Source organism: Nerophis ophidion, linkage group LG10, assembly GCF_033978795.1.
Source record: "Nerophis ophidion isolate RoL-2023_Sa linkage group LG10, RoL_Noph_v1.0, whole genome shotgun sequence".
NCBI classification, from domain to species: domain Eukaryota; kingdom Metazoa; phylum Chordata; class Actinopteri; order Syngnathiformes; family Syngnathidae; genus Nerophis; species Nerophis ophidion.
In genome coordinates, this window is record NC_084620.1 from 51,490,753 (window position 1) to 51,509,917 (window position 19,165).

At 37.2% G+C, this 19,165-nt stretch overlaps 1 protein-coding gene across 2 annotated transcripts in view; it reads left to right on the forward strand.

Moving 5' to 3' along the window:
• The window catches only part of LOC133560975 (FYVE, RhoGEF and PH domain-containing protein 4-like), a 41,153-nt gene that overhangs the window by 15,507 nt on the left and 6,481 nt on the right, over nucleotides 1–19,165 (forward strand). Inside the window, exons 1-12 of one of the 2 annotated variants that reach the window (XM_061914054.1) lie at nucleotides 2,314–2,392; nucleotides 7,719–7,820; nucleotides 7,883–8,354; nucleotides 8,420–9,095; nucleotides 10,906–11,051; nucleotides 11,259–11,415; nucleotides 12,686–12,824; nucleotides 12,880–12,938; nucleotides 12,993–13,136; nucleotides 15,444–15,616; nucleotides 18,380–18,410; nucleotides 18,492–18,575. In XM_061914054.1, the coding sequence (XP_061770038.1) occupies nucleotides 7,915–8,354; nucleotides 8,420–9,095; nucleotides 10,906–11,051; nucleotides 11,259–11,415; nucleotides 12,686–12,824; nucleotides 12,880–12,938; nucleotides 12,993–13,136; nucleotides 15,444–15,616; nucleotides 18,380–18,410; nucleotides 18,492–18,575 (2,049 nt within the window). In that variant the 5' untranslated portion in view covers nucleotides 2,314–2,392; nucleotides 7,719–7,820; nucleotides 7,883–7,914. Of the gene's footprint in view, nucleotides 1–2,313; nucleotides 2,393–7,718; nucleotides 7,821–7,882; nucleotides 8,355–8,419; nucleotides 9,096–10,905; nucleotides 11,052–11,258; nucleotides 11,416–12,685; nucleotides 12,825–12,879; nucleotides 12,939–12,992; nucleotides 13,137–15,443; nucleotides 15,617–18,379; nucleotides 18,411–18,491; nucleotides 18,576–19,165 lie in introns of those variants that run through there. The other variant, XM_061914053.1, reaches the window with a different exon arrangement.

Below are 19,165 nucleotides of genomic sequence, written 5' to 3' on the forward strand. Positions count from 1 at the left end.
AAAAGATTCGGGCGGGTGGCGGTTGAACCATTTGGAAATATTTGATATACATGGTTCAAGGATCGGTAACCTTTACCGTTCAAAGAGCCAATTTGGACCCGTGTCACAAAGCAAAGAAGACAATAGGAGATGTAAACATTCTCAAGAATGTCTGCCGGCAGTCACCCAGATAATACGTATTAGGGCGTGCTTTGAAGCCTTTGACTTGGACGCCATCTACAACATGTACAATCTACTTGCCAGTCCAGCAATATGTCGTGTGTGGCTTCTGCAGACACACGCACACGACTGAGAGGCATACTGGGTGATACAGAGTACACTAATGGTTGTGATATAAACAATTTTAACACTCTTACTAATATACGCCACGCTGTGAAGCCACACAAAACAAGAATGACAAACACACTTCGGGAGAACATCCTCACAGTAACACAACATAAACGCAACACAACAAATACCCAGAATCCTTTGCATCCATGACAGATCCTGACTATGTTATACACCCCCGCTAGCAGCAAACCCCGCCACTCCCCCACCCCTCTCTGCGTCAGTAAGGTGGGTGGGGTTGTAAAATATACTCTGGCAGTGTCATGGATGCAAAATATTCTGGGTATTTGTTGTGTTACTGTGAGGATGTTCTCCCGAAATGTGTTTGTCATTCTTGTTTGGTGTGGCTTCACAGCGTGGCGCATATTAGTAAGAGTGTTAAAATTGTTTATATCACAACCATCAGTGTACTCTTTATCACCCAGTATGCCTTTCAATCTTGTACGTGTGTTTGAGGAAGCTGCATGCAGCATGTTGCTGGACTGGCAAACGGTTCGCACATGATGTAGAAGGCTTCAAAGGCAAAGACTTCCCAGAACACCCTTTTTCTCGTTATCTGGCGTTGCACCATCGGATATTCGCGAGAACGTTAGGGGCTCCCATTATCTTCTTTACTTAGTGACACGGGTCAAACTAGCTCTTAGTGGTAAAGGTCGCCGACTCCGGATATATTACAACGGGCGGGCGGTTGCGGTTTTGATAAAATGTTGGTTCGGGTGGATGGCGGGTGGATGACGACTTTAGTGATGCGGTTGCGGATGATATAATTGCCTCTCCGCGCATCTCTAGTGAGGATGTTCTCCCAAAATGTGTTTGTCATTCTTGTTAGGTGTGGGTTCATAGTGTGGCGCATATTTGTAAGAGTGTTGTGAATTGTGTGAATTATATTTATATAGCGCTTTTCTCTAGTGACTCAAAGCGCTTTACATAGTGAAACCCAATATCTAAGTTACTGTGAGGATGTTCTCCCGAAATGTGTTTGTCATTCTTGTTTGGTGTGGCTTCACAGCGTGGCGCATGTTAGTAAGAGTGTTAAAGTTGTTTATATCACAACCTTCAGTGTGACCTGTATGGCTGTTGAACAAGTATGCCTCGCAGTTTGGTATGTGTATCTGCGGAAGCCACATGTGACATGTTACTCGGCTGGCAGGCCGATTGTACATGTTGTAGAAGGTGTCAAAAGCAGTAGCTTCATATCTACCCCTTAGCTTTATCAGGATGACCATCAGCAGATAATTGCGAGAATGGTTGCTTTGACAACTCGGGATCTTCCCGAAAAACTTGGGAGGGTTAACAAACGTAATGCGGTCAGGCGGCATTCATATAAAAAGTCGCGGACCGCAAAAACATTAAATTTTCTTATCAACGTGCGGGCCGCGTGTCTAAGATCCCTGGTATAAGCATAGCACAAAGCAAAAAAAAACCCTCTTTATTCTGTGTTATTTCATTTTAAATTTCAAAAGAGTTTTGTAGCTCCCATTGTCTTCTTTATTTTGTGAAACGGGTCAAAACGGCTCTTTGAGTGGTAAAGGTTGCCGACCCCTGATGTAAACAAACCACGGTGAGTTCAAGGACCGCCAAAATTCGTAGGACAAAACGGCGCTCGACAAATACTCGAATCAGTGACGCATGTTTAATATAAACTGTGCGCTTTATAACAATTAGGGAGGTTTTTGTCATGTTTGTCCTCCTACAGAAACCATATTAAAACAAAAAAATGTTTTTCCCCCTCATCTTTTTCCATTTTTCATACATTTTGAAAAAGCTCCAGAGAGCCACTAGGGCGGCGCTAAAGAGCCACATGCGGCTCGCCGACCCCCGACATAGGCAAAAGAGTCAGAATACAGACACACAGATTGAGATAGGTAAATATGCAAATAGTTTAGCTAAAAGGACACTTCCATAACCAATCTGCAGGAAACAAAGATATCACGTGCTGAATATGTTGTGTTTGCCACACACTGAAGTGAGAAAGCAGAAGTGTGACATACTTGTACTTGTACCGCCACAGCAAAGTCCACACATCCTCTCCTGCACACTTTGCTCCATATAGCCTAACAATAAGGTAAGAAATAATCTGATTTAAGGAGCTTTGTTGTGTACTTAATCATTTAGCTCCTAATAATAAATGGTCCTAATAATAAAAAAATGGCACTTGATAAACAGTTTATTTGGTAATGTGTGTATGTAGAATATTACACGTTTATTTAACGTGTGTATGTAGAATATTACACGTTTATTTAATGTGTGTAAGTAGAATATTACACATGTTTATATAATGTGTGTATGTAGAATACAACACATGTTTATTTATTGTGTGTATGTAGAATATTACACATGTTTATTTAATGTGTGTATGTAAAATATTACACGTTTATTTAATGTGTGTAAGTAGAATATTACACATGTTTATATAATGTGTGTATGTAGAATATAACACATGTTTATTTAATGTGTGTATGTAGAATATTACACGTTTATTTAATGTGTATGTAGAATATTACACATGTTTGTTTAATGTGTGTATGTAGAATATTACACGTTTATTTAATGTGTTTATGTAGAATATTACATGTTTATTTAATGTGTACATGTAGAATATTACATGTTTATTTAATGTGTGTATGTAGAATATTACACAGGTTTATTTAATGTGTGTATGTAGAATATTACACGTTTATTTAATGTGTGTAAGTAGAATATTACACGTTTATTTAATGTGTGCATGTAGAATATTACACGTTTATTTAATGTGTGTATGTAGAATATTACACGTTTATTTAATGTGTGTATGTAGAATATTACACATGTTTATTTAATGTGTGTATGTAGAATATTACACGTTTATTTAATGTGTGTATGTAGAATATTACACATGTTTATTTAATGTGTGTATGTAGAATATTACACACGTTTATTTAATGTGAGTATGTAAAATATTACACATTTATTTAATGTGTGTATGTAGAATATTACACATGTTTATATAATGTGTGTATGTAGAATATAACACGTTTATTTAATCTGTGTATGTAGAATATTACACGTTTATTTAATGTGTGTAAATAGAATATTACACGTTTATTTAATGTGTGCATGTAGAATATTAAACGTTTATTTAATGTGTGTATGTAGAATATTACACAGGTTTATTTAATGTGTGTATGTAGAATATTACACGTTTATTTAACGTGTGTATGTAGAATATTACACGTTTATTTAATGTGTGTAAGTAGAATATTACACATGTTTATATAATGTGTGTATGTAGAATATAACACATGTTTATTTAATGTGTGTATGTAGAATATTACACATGTTTATTGTGTGTATGTAAAATATTACACGTTTATTTAATGTGTGTAAGTAGAATATTACACATGTTTATATAATGTGTGTATGTAGAATATAACACATGTTTATTTAATGTGTGTATGTAGAATATTACACGTTTATTTAATGTGTATGTAGAATACTACACATGTTTGTTTAATGTGTGTATGTAGAATATTACACGTTTATTTAATGTGTCTATGTAGAATATTACATGTTTATTTAATGTGTATATGTAGAATATTACATGTTTATTTAATGTGTGTATGTAGAATATTACACAGGTTTATTTAATGTGTGTATGTAGAATATTACACGTTTATTTAATGTGTGTAAGTAGAATATTACACGTTTATTTAATGTGTGCATGTAGAATATTACACGTTTATTTAATGTGTGTATGTAGAATATTACACGTTTATTTAATGTGTGTATGTAGAATATTACACATGTTTATTTAATGTGTGTATGTAGAATATTACACGTTTATTTAATGTGTGTATGTAGAATATTACACGTTTATTTAATGTGTGTATGTAGAATATTACACACGTTTATTTAATGTGAGTATGTAAAATATTACACATTTATTTAATGTGTGTATGTAGAATATTACACATGTTTATATAATGTGTGAAAGTAGAATATAACACGTTTATTTAATCTGTGTATGTAGAATATTACACGTTTATTTAATCTGTGTATGTAGAATATTACACGTTTATTTAATGTGTGTAAGTAGAATATTACACGTTTATTTAATGTGTATGTAGAATATTAAACGTTTATTTATTGTGTGTATGTAGAATATTACACATGTTTGTTTAATGTGTGTATGTAGAATATTACACGTTTATTTAATGTGTGTATGTAGAATATTACACGTTTATTTAATGTGTGTATGTAGAATATTACACATGTTTATTTAATGTGTGTATGTAGAATATTACACACGTTTATTTAATGTATGTAAAATATTACACATTTATTTAATGTGTGTATGTAGAATATTACACGTTTATATAATGTGTGTATGTAGAATATAACACGTTTATTTAATCTGTGTATGTAGAATATTACACGTTTATTTAATGTGTGTATGTAGAATATTACATGTTTATTTAATGTGTGTATGTAAAATATTACACGTTTATTTAATGTGTGTATGTAGAATATTACACGTTTATTTAATGTGTGTATGTAGAATAATACACGTTTATTTAATGTGTGTATGTAGAATATTACACGTTTATTTAATGTGTGTATGTAGAATATTACACGTTTATTTAATGTGTGTATGTAGAATATTACACATGTTTATTTAATGTGTGTATGTAGAATATTACACACGTTTATTTAATGTGAGTATGTAAAATATTACACATTTATTTAATGTGTGTATGTAGAATATTACACATGTTTATATAATGTGTGTATGTAGAATATAACACATGTTTATTTAATGTGTGTATGTAGAATATAACACATGTTTATTTAATGTGTGTATGTAAAATATTACACGTTTATTTAATGTGTGTATGTAGAATATTACACGTTTATTTAGTGTGTATTTAGAATATTACACATGCTGCATTCCATGTACCTTTTATATGATCATTTGTATTTTTTATAGCTTTCTGCATTTTGTCTGAGTTTTGGGATTTTTTTTTAGATCAGTTTGAAATTTTTCTTGAAATCATTTTCGTTGCCATGTGCAAATATGTACATCATTCACAGTTAGGCCCTGCTATGTCCTCCACACATTAATGTTGAACCTGTTTTTAAATGATTATTGGCTTTTTTGTAATTATGTCTGAATACATGGACTTGGTTGTCTGCATGAATTATAAAATATATATTTTGTATACATAGAAAATAACCAAAGTTACATTGTTGAAGTTGGATGGAATTACAAACTTTTTTCAAGCATTTTAATTACAATTATTATGTGTATATATAAATAGAAAATGAAATGTATTGTGAATTTATATACATTTTTAAGTGGTTCTATTTTTTTGTTTTTTTGTTTTATATAATTATAAAATATTTCAAGTGTACTGTTAAATTTAGATGGAGTTTCAAGTGGTTACTATTTTTTTTTTAAATGTTTAAATATTTTTCATTTGTGCCTGGTTGTATGTGTTGATTTAAAAACATTTTTATGCAATTAGAAAATAATACAAAATATTGTTTAATTGATGGGGAATTAGTTATTTTTCGTATTTCTTCCTGGTTGTATGTGTTAACGATAAACTAGTTATGGTGTAACAGTTACAATGCATGATGTCATTGTCATTATTTTTGTATGTATAAATAGAAAATTTAATGTATTGTCGAATTTACATGAATTTTCAAGTGGTTATATATATATATTTTTTTGAAATATAATTACTAAATAATTCAAACGTACTGTTAAATTTAGATGGAGTTTCAAGTGGTTACGGTACTATTTTTTTATTTGGTTGTTTTTTTTAAATATAATTATAAAATATTTCAAATGTACTGTTAAATTTGGATGGAGTTTCAAGTGGTTACTATTTTTTTCTAAATGTTTCAACATTTTTCATTTGTGCTTGGTTGTATGTGTTAATTTAAAACCATATCGCAAATAGAAAATAATACAAAATATTGTTTAGTTGATGTGGAATTAGTTATTTTTTTGTATTTTTACTTGGTTGTATGTGTTGATTGATGTGGAATTTGTTTTTTTTTTGTATTTGTACTTTGTTGTACGTGTTAACGATAAACTAGTTATGGTGTAACATACGTACAGTTACAATGCATGATGTCATTGTCATTATTTTTGTATATATAAATAGAAAATGAAATGTATTGTTGAATTTGCATGAATTTCCAAGTGGTTATATTTATTTGGTTATTTTTTAAAATGTAATTATAAAATACTTCAAATGTACTGTTAAATTTGGATGGAGTCTCAAGTGGATACAATTTTTTTTAAATATAATTATAAAATATTTCAAATGTACTGTTACATTTGGAGGGAGTTTCAAGTGGTTACTATTTTTTTTAAATAATTTTTCAACATTTTTCTTTTCTGCTTGGTTGTATGTGTTAATTTAAAACCATATTGTAATGCAAATAGAAAATAATACAAAATATTGTTTAGTTGATGTGGAATTAGTTATTTTTTTGTATTTGTACTTTGTTGTATGTGTTGATTTAAAAACATTTTTATGCAAATAGAAAATAATACAAAATATTGTTTAATTGATGTGGAATTAGTTGTTTTTTTGTATTTGTACTTGGTTGTATGTGTTAACGATAAACTAGTTATGGTGTAACATGCGTACAGTTATAATGGATGATGTCATTGTCATTATTTTTGTATATATACATAGAAAATTTTATGTATTGTTTATTTTGCATGAATTTTCAAGTGGTTATATTATTTGGTTATTTTTTTTTAATATAATTATGAAATAATTCAAATGTACTGTTCAATTTGGAGTGGTTACTATATTCCAAAAAAAAAAAAAAATTCACCATTTTTCATTTGTGCTTGGTTTTATTTGTTAATTTAAAAACATGTTTTTATGCAAATTTGCTAACAGTAGAAGAGAAAATCAAACACACAAATAGATGGAGTGGAAAAAAATTACATTTTGGGTGTAATTATATATAATAAAATGAACTGGAAATGTCATAAACAATATGCAAGAAATATTTCTACAATGAATAAAGCAAAATATGTCCTGCACCAAAAATCCCTTCATATACTAATCTGAGTTATTGTGCAGAAATAAGACAAAAATATATTACACTTACTAGTCGTGTCACAAAAGAGGTCAGTCAGAATAAAACAATGTTGGATATAAATCATATTATATAAATAGAAAATCAATTATATTGTTGAATTGAGATGGAAATTCAATTTGTTACTAAATTAGTCTTTAAGAAAAAGATCAAGTCTAGTAATTTGTTTCAAAAGTGCCAAAATATAAAAAAAAACACCAATTGGTATTATCCACGAACTCCAAGAATGAAGATATTGTTAATGCAGAAAATTTGATTAAAACCTTCCCTGACGTGTGTTCCAGCGGGGAGCAGTTCCAGCTGTGGGGGGTCTTGTGACAGGACCTGTGGACCCCAACATGAAAACCACCGAAGTCCGACCAAAAGAACCCCCACCAAACCACAAGGTGAGCCGGAGCCTACTTTAGTTGTTCTTGTCTTACTTTGACACGGCGTGGTTGCGTTTTAGTGCCCCCCAAGCCCGAGCACCTCCAGAGTCCGATGAGGAGTGGACCGCACTCTTCGTCCCGGCATTTTCCTGCCGCGGACGACAAGAGTCCAATCCGGGCAGGGGTGAGCTGTCTCCTCAATGGCGCCCAGCTGAGCCCCACCCGCCTCTCCCCTTCCCAGAAGATTCCCAAGCTCACTAGCAGCCCATTGGGTTCGCCAAGTCCAGGAAAGAGTGGCATCCAGAACTGCACCCCCTTTAGGGAGGGCGGCCACTTCCCCGCTAAGTATACCCCAAGAAACCGGAGCCCTCTGTCGGTAATACTGCGGACCCCCAGTCCCGTTCAGAACAAGATAGGGAGCTACAGCCCTGCCCAGAACTCTAAATCCTGGCTGGGGGTACACAGGACCCCAAGCGAGAAGATGGAGGGTCGGGAGAAGAGGCCTGGGAAGTCTTTGAGTGTTCCTGACCTCGTTGTGTACCTGGATGAAAGGTTAGACTTTGTTCGCTGCTTTTGTGGCTTTGCATGAAAGTGACTCACCGGTTTGGTTTTTGCAGAACCCCGTTGGAAAAAGAGGAAAGTTCTCCACGGCCCGCCATCACCGTCAAAGCCCCGACAGACTGCAGACTCAACCGCACCGTGGGGGAAGTCTCCTTGCAAGGTTCAACAAACTGCAGACTCAACCGCACCGTGGAGGAAGTCTCCTCGCAAAGTTCAACGGACTACAGAATCAACCGCACCGTGGGGGATGTCTCCTCGCATCTGACGGACTGCAGACTCAACCACACCTTGGGGGAAGTCTCCTCGCATCCGACGGACTGCAGACTTAACCGCACCGTGGAGGAAGTCTCCTCGCGTCCGGACTGCAGACTCAACCGCACTGTGGAGGAAGTCTCCTCGCGTCCGACGGACTGCAGACTCAACCGCACCGTGGGGGAAGTCTCCTCGCGTCCAAACTGCAGACTCAACCGCTCCGTGGGGGGGGAAGTCACCTCGCAAAGTCCAACGGATGGGTGTCAGCCTGATGGCGTCCTGCTTGAGAAAGCCTCAAAGATCCATGCGGGGTCAAAGTCCAAATGCAGATGGACCGAAGGAGAACGACATGAGGAGGAGGAGCAGAAGGAGGAGGCACCGAAAGAGGACGAGAACCCGGAGCAGAAGTTGTTCAAGATAGCCCGTGAGCTCCTGCACACGGAGAGGGCCTACGTGGCTCGACTACACCTGCTGGACCAGGTAAGAGTGTGGGAGTGCTTTGGTTTTTGAGAAGGTCTAATGCGGTCTTTCTTAACCATCGGGCCGAGGCCCATTGTTTCGAGCGCTCTGTAAAGGGCTGCCCGAAAAAAATGTTTTTCAGCTATGGTCCAGAGAAACAGAAATAGTCTGGAGCTAAAGTCATAAAGAAGTTTCTTCAGCGCAAAAATTATGACCAACACGATGAAGCTGTGTTTTCATTTGCACTTGAATTTTATTGACATATTCATTATCAATTGAGTTAGTTCATTCAAAAAGGTGCACTTGGGGCGCAGGGTGGGTGGGCAGCTTCTCCGTCATCTGAGGCCCTGGATGTCCAAGTCCATGGTTCTCGCACAGAAAAGGGTGGAGTGCCATCTCCGAGTTGGGAAGGAGACCCTGCCCCAAGTGGAGGAATTCAAGTACCTGGGAGTCTTGTTCACGAGTGAGGGAAGAGTGGATGGTGAGATCGACTGGCGGATCGGTGCGGTGATGCGGACCCTGTATCGATCAGTCGTGGTGAAGAAGGAGCTGAACCGGAAGGCAAAGCTCTCAATTTACCGGTCAATCTAAGTTCCCATCCTCACCTATGGTCATGAGCTTTGGATTATGACCGAAAGGACACGGGTACAATGAGTTTCCCTCCATTGGGTGTTTAGGTTAGAGTGAGAAGTTCTGTCGTTTGGGAGGAGCTAAGAGTAAACACAATTGAGGTGGTTCGGGCATCTGGTCAGGATGCCACCCAAAGGCCTCTCTGGGGAGGTGTTTAGGGCAGGAGACAACGGGGAAGACCTAGGACACGTTGGGGGGGACACTGTTTCCCAGCTGGGCTGGGGTTGCCTTGGGATCCCCCGGATCAAAGTAGCTGGGGGGGAGGGAAGTCTGGGCTTCTCTGCTTGGGCTTCCCCCCTGACCTGACTTTGGATAAGCAGTGGATGAGATGGATGGATGCCTATTTTAGCACTGCGTAATTGTATAAAAAAGGGTGGAGTGCCATCTCCGGGTTGGGAAGGAGATCCTATCCCAAGTGGAGGAGTTCAAGTAGCTGGGAGTCTTGTTCACGAGTGAGGGAAGAGTGGCTCGTGAGATCGACAGGCGGATCGGTGCGGTGATGCGGGCCCTGTATCCGTCAGTCGTGGTGAAGGAGCTGTGCCGGAAGGCAGTGCTCTCAATTTACGGGTCGATCTACGTCCCCATCCTCACCTATGGTCCTGAGCTTTGGGTTATGACCGAAAGGACACGAGTACAATGAGTTTTCCTCCATTGGGTGTTTAGGTTAAAGTGAGAAGTTCTGTCGTTTGGGAGGAGATAAGAGTAAACCCAGTTGAGGTGGTTCGGGCATCTGGTCAGGATGTCACCCCGACAACCCAAACCCCTCTCTGGGGAGGTGTTTAGGGCACGAGACCTCGGGGAAGACCCAGGACACGTCGGGGGGATAATGTCTTCCAGCTGGCCTGGGAATGCCTCGGGATCCCCTGGGGGAGCTGGACAAAGTAGCTGAGGAGCGGGAATTGTGGGCTTCTCTGCTTGGGCCGCTGCCCCCCTGACTTCCCCCCAACCCACCCTGACCAGACTTCAGATAAGCGATGGATGGATGGATGGGTGGATGCCTATGTTAGCACTGCGTAATTGTATATAAATGTATTTTTCGTCAGTCCCTTTTTTGGTTTTATGGTTCATGGTGTCATACCATTTGAAGCCATGATATCAAGGTCACTAATTCAGTGTTGATATTTGAGTGGGCCCCGGGCCCCTCTGTAGTGTCAAAGAGGAGCTTGAGAAGTGCTGGTCTAATGGACTCCTGCTGCCGCAGGTGTTCTGTCTGCGTCTCACAGAAGAGGCGGGGCGAGGCTCCTTCCCGGCGGAGGTGGTGCGCAACATCTTCTCCAACATCTCCTCCATCTACTCCTTCCACAGTCAGTTCCTGCTCCCCGACCTGGAGGACCGCATCAGCCACTGGTGGGTAACCCAGACTCACGGTCCAGACCTGGACCTACGGTCACGGCATGTAGTCTTAGACCAGATACTACGGCCAACAAGAAGTCTAGTTCACTTACAACTGACCTATTTTGAACATTTTAATGACTGAGACCATTCCAGGTCCCTGGGACTAAACTTGAAGGGGGTTTTAAAGGTAATCACCCCCCCCCCCCTTTCACCCCCCAGGTGTGAGCAGCCAGGCCTGGGTGAGGTCCTCCTGCAACACGCCCCCTTCCTGAGGATGTACGCTGACTACGTGCGCAACTTCCACCCAGCCATGGAGCTGCTGAGGACCTGGACCGAGCGCTCCTCCACCTTCAAGAACCTCCTCCACGACATCCAGGTGGGGTCTTCTTCTTCTCCTTCTTGTTCTCGTTCTTCTTCTTCTTCTTCTTCTTCTTTTTGTTCTTGTTCTTCTTCTTCTTCTTGGTTGTCGTTCTTGTTGTTTTTGTTGTTCTTGTTGTTGTTCTTCTTCTTTTTGTTCTTGTTGTTTTTCTTCTTGTTCTTGTTGTCCTTCTACTTCTTCTTGTACTTGTTGTTTTTGTTGTTGTTCTTGTTGTTATTTTTGTTTTTCTTCTTGTTGTTGTTGCTCTTCTTTTTGTTATTGTTGTTGTTGTTCTTCTTCTTCTTCTTGTTGATTTTTTTGATCTTGTTCTTCTTTTGTTCTTGTTCTTTTTGTTCTTGTTCTTGATCTTGTTCTTCTTCTTCTCCTTCGTCGTCGCCCTTGTTGTTGTTCTTCTTCTTCTTCTTCTTCTTATTGTATTTGTTGATGTTTTTGTTGTTGTTGTTTTTCTTCTTGTACTTGATGTTTTTCTTGTTCTTTTTGTTGTTGTCCTTCTACTTCTTCTTGTACTTGTTGTTCTTGTTGTTTTTGTTGTTCTTGTTGTTGTTTTTCTTCTTGTTGTCATTGTTCTTCTTCTTCTTTTTGTTGTTGTTTTTTGTTGTTCTTGTTCTTGTTGATTTTTTTAAATCTTGTTCTTCTTGTTTTTGTTCTTGTTGTTCTTGTTCTTGTTCCTCTTCTTCTCCTTCGTCGTCGTCCTTGTTTTTATTGTCGTTGTTGTTCTTGTTTTTCTTCTTGTTGTTGTTGTTCTTCTTGTTTTTCTTGTTGTTGTTGTTGTTGTTGTTCTTCTTCTTCTTTTTGTTGTTCTTCTTCTTCTTGTCATCCTTGTTGTTTTTCTTCTTGTTTTTGTTGATTTTTTTGATCTTGTTCTTGTTTTTGTTCTTTTTGTTCTTGTTCTTGATCTTGTTCTTCTTCTTCTCCTTCGTCGTCGTCCTTGCTGTTTTTTTGTCGTTGTTGTTGTTGTTCTTGTTTTTCTTCTTGTTGTTGGTGTTCTGCTTCTTATTGTTCTTCTTCTTATTGTTCTTTTCCATGTTGTTATTGTGCTTGTTCTTTTTGTTCCTGTTGTTCCTGCTGATTTTTTTGTCGTTCTTCTTCTTTTTGTTCTTTTTGTTTTTGTTTTGATTTTGTTATTTTTGTTGTTCTTTTTGTCCTTTTTCTTCTTGTTCTTTTTATTGTTCTTGTCCTTCTTTTTGTTGTTCTTGTTATTGTTCTTCTTCTTGTTCTTGTTCTTCTTCCTCTTCTTGTGAGCGTGACTGCTGAGTTGTCCTCCCAGAGCCAGGAGGTGTGCGGCAGCCTGACCCTGCAGCACCACATGCTGGAGCCGGTCCAGAGGATCCCTCGCTACGAGATGCTGCTGCGGGACTACATCAAGAAGATGCCCTCCACTCACCCGGACTATGAGTTTGCTCAGAGTAAGTCCTTCATCTCATCCATGAATATTTGTAAGTTCCCTCCTTGTCTCCACAGGATCCTTGGAGACCATCTCCATGGCGGCCGAGCACTCCAACAGCGCTCTCCACAAAGCGGTACGCTGCCTCACTTTGCGTCTGTGACTTCTCCCAGTAAAACCTGTGCCACAGGAGAGCATCAAGCGGCTGCTGGAGATCTATGAGATGGTGGGAGAGGAGGAGGTGGTCAACCCCACCAACCAGTTTGTGAGAGAAGGTCGCCTGCTCAAGATCTCTGCCAGGAACACCTCTTCCATGGAGCGACACCTCTTTCTGGTTGGACTAAAATATCCTATTTACTTCTTTTTTTCTCTACCATTTTAATTTCAATCATTTCTGAAAAATAATATTTAACTACCATCTCTAAAAATGTACCACATCTATGTATATTAACAGTAATTACATTTAAATTGATTTTTTTTCTCTTCACTAAATTAATATGTATTTATGTGTTATAATTAATCCAATCCAATCCTGGCTACACTATAGTGAATTAAGTGAATTATATTTATATAGCGCTTTTCTCGAGTGACTCAAAGCGCTTTACATAGTGAAACCCAATATCTAAGTTACATTTAAACCAGTGTGGGTGGCACTGGGAGCAGGTGGGTAAAGTGTCTTGCCCAAGGACACAACGGCAGTGACTAGGATGGCGGAAGCGGGAATCGAACCTGCAACCCTCAAGTTGCTGGCACGGCCGCTCTACCAACTGAGCTATGCCGCCCACAATGATAATGATCTAAATGAACATTTTTTCGTACCCTTTTTTCATAATCTATTTAAATGAATTAATTCTGAAAAATAATATTTAACTACCATTTTTAAAAATGTATCCCATCCATGTATATTAATAGTAATTGAATTTAAATGATGGAATTGATGGAAATTGTTGAAATATTGTTCACTAAATTAATATTTATTTATTACGTTTATTATAATTTAATCTAATCCAATCCTGGTTGGAATAAAATGATCTCAATTCATTTTGTATTTGTATATTTTTTTCAAATAATAAAAGAAAAAAATCAGAGTACTATTAAACTAGCATTTTTTATTTTTTATTTATCAGGTCTATATTGATAGTAACGAAGTAAAAAATAATGGAGTTAAAAATGGTAAAATATGTTTCACTCTAAATATTTTTTTATTTCATTTATTTATTAGAATTTAATCCAATCTTGCTTATACTAAAACGATCTCAATTATCATTTATTGTATCATTTTTTTCATAATCTATTTAAATGAATTAATTCTGAAAAATATTTAACTACAATTTTAAAAAATGTATCCCATCTATGTTTATTAATAATAATTCAATTTAAATGATAGAATTAATGGAAAGTGTTAAAATGATTTCACCAAATTAATATATATTTATTTAATTTATTATAAATTAATCTAATCCAATCCTGGTTGGACTATAATATCTTAATTTACTTTTGTATTTATTTCTTCTACCATTTTAAATTAAATAATTTCTGAAAAACAATATTTAACTACCGTTTCTAAAAATGTATCCCATCTATGTATATCAATAGTAATTAAATTAAAATGATGGAATTGATGGAAATTGTTGAAATATTTTTCCCAAAATAATATTTATTTTTTAAATTTATTATAATTCAATCCAATCCTGGTTGAAATAAAATAATTCAATTCATTATGTATTTGTACTATTTTTTTTAATAAATAATAAAATAAAATAAAATCTGAATACTATTTAACTACCATTTTTTTTTATTTAATCGTGTGTATATTAATAGTAATTAAATAAATAAAAATATGGTGTTGAAAATGGTCAAATGTTTCACTATAAATATTTTTATTTCATTTAGTAATTGTAACTTAATCCAATCTTGGTTATAGTAAAATGATCTCAATTCAGTTTGTATCTGTACCATTTTTTTCATAATTTTAATAATTTAATTCAGAAAAATATTCAATTACCATTTTTTAAAATGTATCATTATGTGTATTAATAGTAATTACATTTAAATTATGGAATTGTTGTAAATTGTTACTTTTTGCCAAATTAATATTTATTATTTGTTCTAATCCAATCCTGGTTAGACTGAAATGAGCTCAATTCAATTTTTATTTGTACCATTTTTTTCAATACATTGTTAATAAATGAATCAAACATTAATCATGTGTATATAAATAGTAATTAAATAAAAAATAACATAGTTTTTCACTGTAAATATTTTTTATTTCATTTATTTATTCTAATGTAATCTAATCCTGGTTAGACTAAAATGATCCCAATTCAATTATTTGTACCAATTGTTTTTTATAATTAAAAAAAAATATTCTCAAAAATATTTAACTACCATTTTATTTCATTATTCACATATATATTAATATATATTAAATTAAAATGTTTTTCACTATATAATTTTTATTTCATACGTGTATTATAATTTAATCCTGGTTAGCCTGAAATAAATTTGTATTTGCTCTCAAACGTAATCCAATCAAACTAAATATATTGATCTTTTGCTATATTTTTATTGATTATGTATTCACCAAAACACATTTAGTTATTTTATTAAATCTTACGGCCATTATTTTGATGGTGCACAGTTCAACAACTTCCTGCTGTGCTGCACGCCAAAGTTCAGCCTAGTCGGGCAGCGTTTGACGGTGCGCAGCAGGATCGGCGTGGACGGCATGCAGGTGCAGCAGACCACCAATGAAGACCACCATTACACCTTCCAGGTGTCCGGCAAGGAGAAGACCCTGGAACTGCAGGCCAGGTAGGATGCAGCTTATAGTGTCAAGTAACAAAAAATACGAGCAAAATTAACTAAAAAAAGATAGCATGCTACGGTACTATGCTAATATGCTAACAATAGCATGCTTACAGTTAGCATGAGTGAAATACCAAAATATAGATGACAAAAGCTAACATGCTAAAATACCAGTGGTAAGTACCAAAACACATTACTCTGAGGTGCGTACCTGAAAAATGTGTTAAAAATGCTAACATGCTAACATAAGCATGCATCAAGTACCAAACCATGGCTGAGTATGCCAACAAAATTAGCGAGAAGAAAAAAAGCAAGCATGCTAACCGCTATTGTGCGCCAGGTAACAAAATGTTTGATGCTGAGGTTTATACTTTCAAAATTAGCAAAAAAAAGCTGGCGCGCTAATGTTAGCATGCTAACCAGTGTTACTTGTCGAGTAACAAAATATTTGGTGCTTGGGTCTATACTTGTAAAATTAGTAAAAATGCTAGCATGGTAAAATGCCAATGGTTACATGCGTCAAAAAGTACCAAAACACATTGCTCTGAGGTGTGTACCTGAAAAATGTGTTTAAAATGCTAGCATGCTAACATAAGCATGCATCAAGTATCAGACCATGGCTGAGTATGCCAACAAAATTAGCGAGGAGAGAAAAAGCTAACATGCTAACCGCTATTGTGCGTCAGGTAACAAAATGTTTGATGCTGAGGTTTATACTTTCAAAATTAGCAAAAAAATCTAGCGCGCTAATGTTAGCATGCTGACCAGTATTACTTGTCGAGTAACAAAATATTTGGTGCTTGGGTTTATACTTGTAAGATTAGCAAAAAAGCTAGCATGTTAATGTTAGCATGCTAAAATGCCAATGGTAATATGCGTCAAAAAGTACCAAAACACATTACTCTGAGGTGTGTACCTGGAAAATGTGTTTAAAATGCTAGAATGCTAACATAAGCATGCATCAAGTATCAGACCATGGCTGAGTATGCCAACAAAATTAGCGAGGAGAAAAAAAAATTGCATGCTAACCGCTATTGTGCGTCAGGTAACAAAATGTTTGATGCTGAGGTTTATATTTTCAAAATTTGAAAAAAAAGCTAGCGCGCTAGTGTTAGCATGCTAACCAGTGTTACTTGTCGAGTAACAAAATACCTGGTGCTTGGGTCTATACTTGTAAAATTAGCAAAAAAGCTAGCATGTTAATGTTAGCATGCTAAAATGCCAATGGTAACATGCGTCAAAAAGTACCAAAACACATTACTTTAAGGTGTGTACCTGAAAAATGTGTTTAAAATGCTAGCATGCTAACATAAGCATGCATCAAGTACCAGACCATGGCTGAGTATGCCAACAAAATTAGCAAGGAGAAAAAAAGCTAGCATGCTAACCGCTATTGTGCGTCAGGTAACAAAATGTTTGATGCTGAAGTTTATATTTCAAAATTAGAAAAAAAGCTAACGTGCTAATGTTAGCATGCTAACCAGTAATACTTTTCAAGTAACAAAATATTTGGTGCTTGGGTCTATACTTGTAAAATTAGCAAAAAAGCTAGCATGTTAATGTTAGCATGCTAAAATGCCAATGGTAACATGCGTCAAAAAGTACCAAAACACATTACTCTGAGGTGTTTACCTGAAAAATGTGTTTAAAATGCTAGCATGCTAACATAAGCATGCATCAAGTACCAGACCATGGCTGAGTATGCCAACAAAATTAGCGAGGAGAAAAAAAGCTTGCACGCTAACCGCTATTGTGCCTCAGGTAACAAAATGTTTGATGCTGAGGTTTATACTTTCAAAATTAGCAAAAAAATCTAGCGCGCTAATGTTAGCATGCTGACCAGTATTACTGGTCGAGTAACAAAATATTTGGTGCTTGGGTCTATACTTGTAAGATTAGCAAAAAAGCTAGCATGTTAATGTTAGCATGCTAAAATGCCAATGGTAACATGCGTCAAAAAATACCAAAACACATTACTCTGAGGTGTGTACCTGGAAAATGTGTTTAAAATGCTAGCATGCTAACATAAGCATGCATCAAGTATCAGACCATGGCTGAGTATGCCAACAAAATTAGCGAGGAGAAAAAAAAATAGCATGCTAACCGCTATTGTGCGTCAGGTAACAAAATGTTTGATGCTGAGGTTTATACTTTCAAAATTAGCAAAAAAAAGCTAGCGCGCTAATGTTAGCATGCTGACCAGTATTACTTGTCGAGTAACAAAATATTTGGTGCTTGGGTCTATACTTGTAAAATTAGGAAAAAAGCTAGCATGTTAATGTTAGCATGCTAAAATGCCAATGGTAAAATGTGTCAAAAAGTACCAAAATATATTACTCAGAGGTGTGTACCTGAAAAATGTGTTTAAAATGCTAGCATGCTAACATAAGCATGCATCAAGTACCAGACCATGGCTGAGTATGCTAACAATATTAGCGAGGAGAAAAATAGCTCACAGGCTAACCGCTATTGTGCGTCAGGTAACAAAATGTTTGATGCTGAGGTTTATACTTTTCAAAATTAGCAAATAAGTAGCATGCTAATGTTAGCACGCTAACCGGTATTACTTGTTGGGTAACACAATATTTTAATGCTGAGGTCTATACTTGCAAAAAATAACTAGCACGCTAATGTTAGCATGCTAACCGTTACTGTCAAGTAACAAAATATTTGATGCTGAGGTCTTTACTTGCAAAATTAGCAAAAACAAAGCTAGCATGCTAAACTTTGGACCTCTACTCTAATCTTGCATCTGTTTGTGGTCCACAGCTCTGAGCAGGACCGGGACGAGTGGATCCAGGTACTTGGTGTCATGTGACCTGCAGAGATGCACCTGCGTCATGTGACTAACCCCCTTCCCCCTTCTCCCCCTCCCCCCCAGGTGATCCAGGACGCCATCCATGAGTTCCAGCAGAAGAACCAGACCTTCAAGATGGCCTATAAGGAGATCCAGGCGCAGGAACAGGTGAGCAGCAGTGACTCTGCAGGGAATGTCCACTCTCTTTTGTTCCCCGACGCTCCCCTGTGTTCCCCGACACTCCCCGACGCTCTCCTCGTGTCCCCCGACGCTCTCCTCGTGTCCCCCGACGCTCTCCTCGTGTCCCCTTGATGCTCTCTTTGTCGCTCTCCTTGACGTTCTCTTGTGTCCCCCTGACGCTCCCCTGTATCCCCCGACGCTCCCTCGTGTTCCCCGACACTCTCCTCGTGTTCCCCTTGATGCTCTCTTTGACGCTCTCCTGTGTCCCCCTGCCGCTCTCCTGTGTCCCCCTGCCGCTCTCCTGCCGCTCTCCTGTGTCCCCCTGCCGCTCCCCTGTGTCCTCTGATGCCCTCTCAACGCTCCTCTGTGTCCCTTGACGCCCTCTCAACGCTCCCGTGTCCCCCGACACTCTCCTCGTGTTCCCCTTGACGCTCTCCTCGACGTTCTCCTGTGTCCCCTCGACGTTCTCCTGTGTCCCCCTGACGCTCCCCTGTGTCCCCCTGACGCTCCCGTGTCCCCCTGACGCTCCCCTGTGTCCCCCTGACGCTCCCCTGTGTCCCCCTGACGCTCCCCTGTGT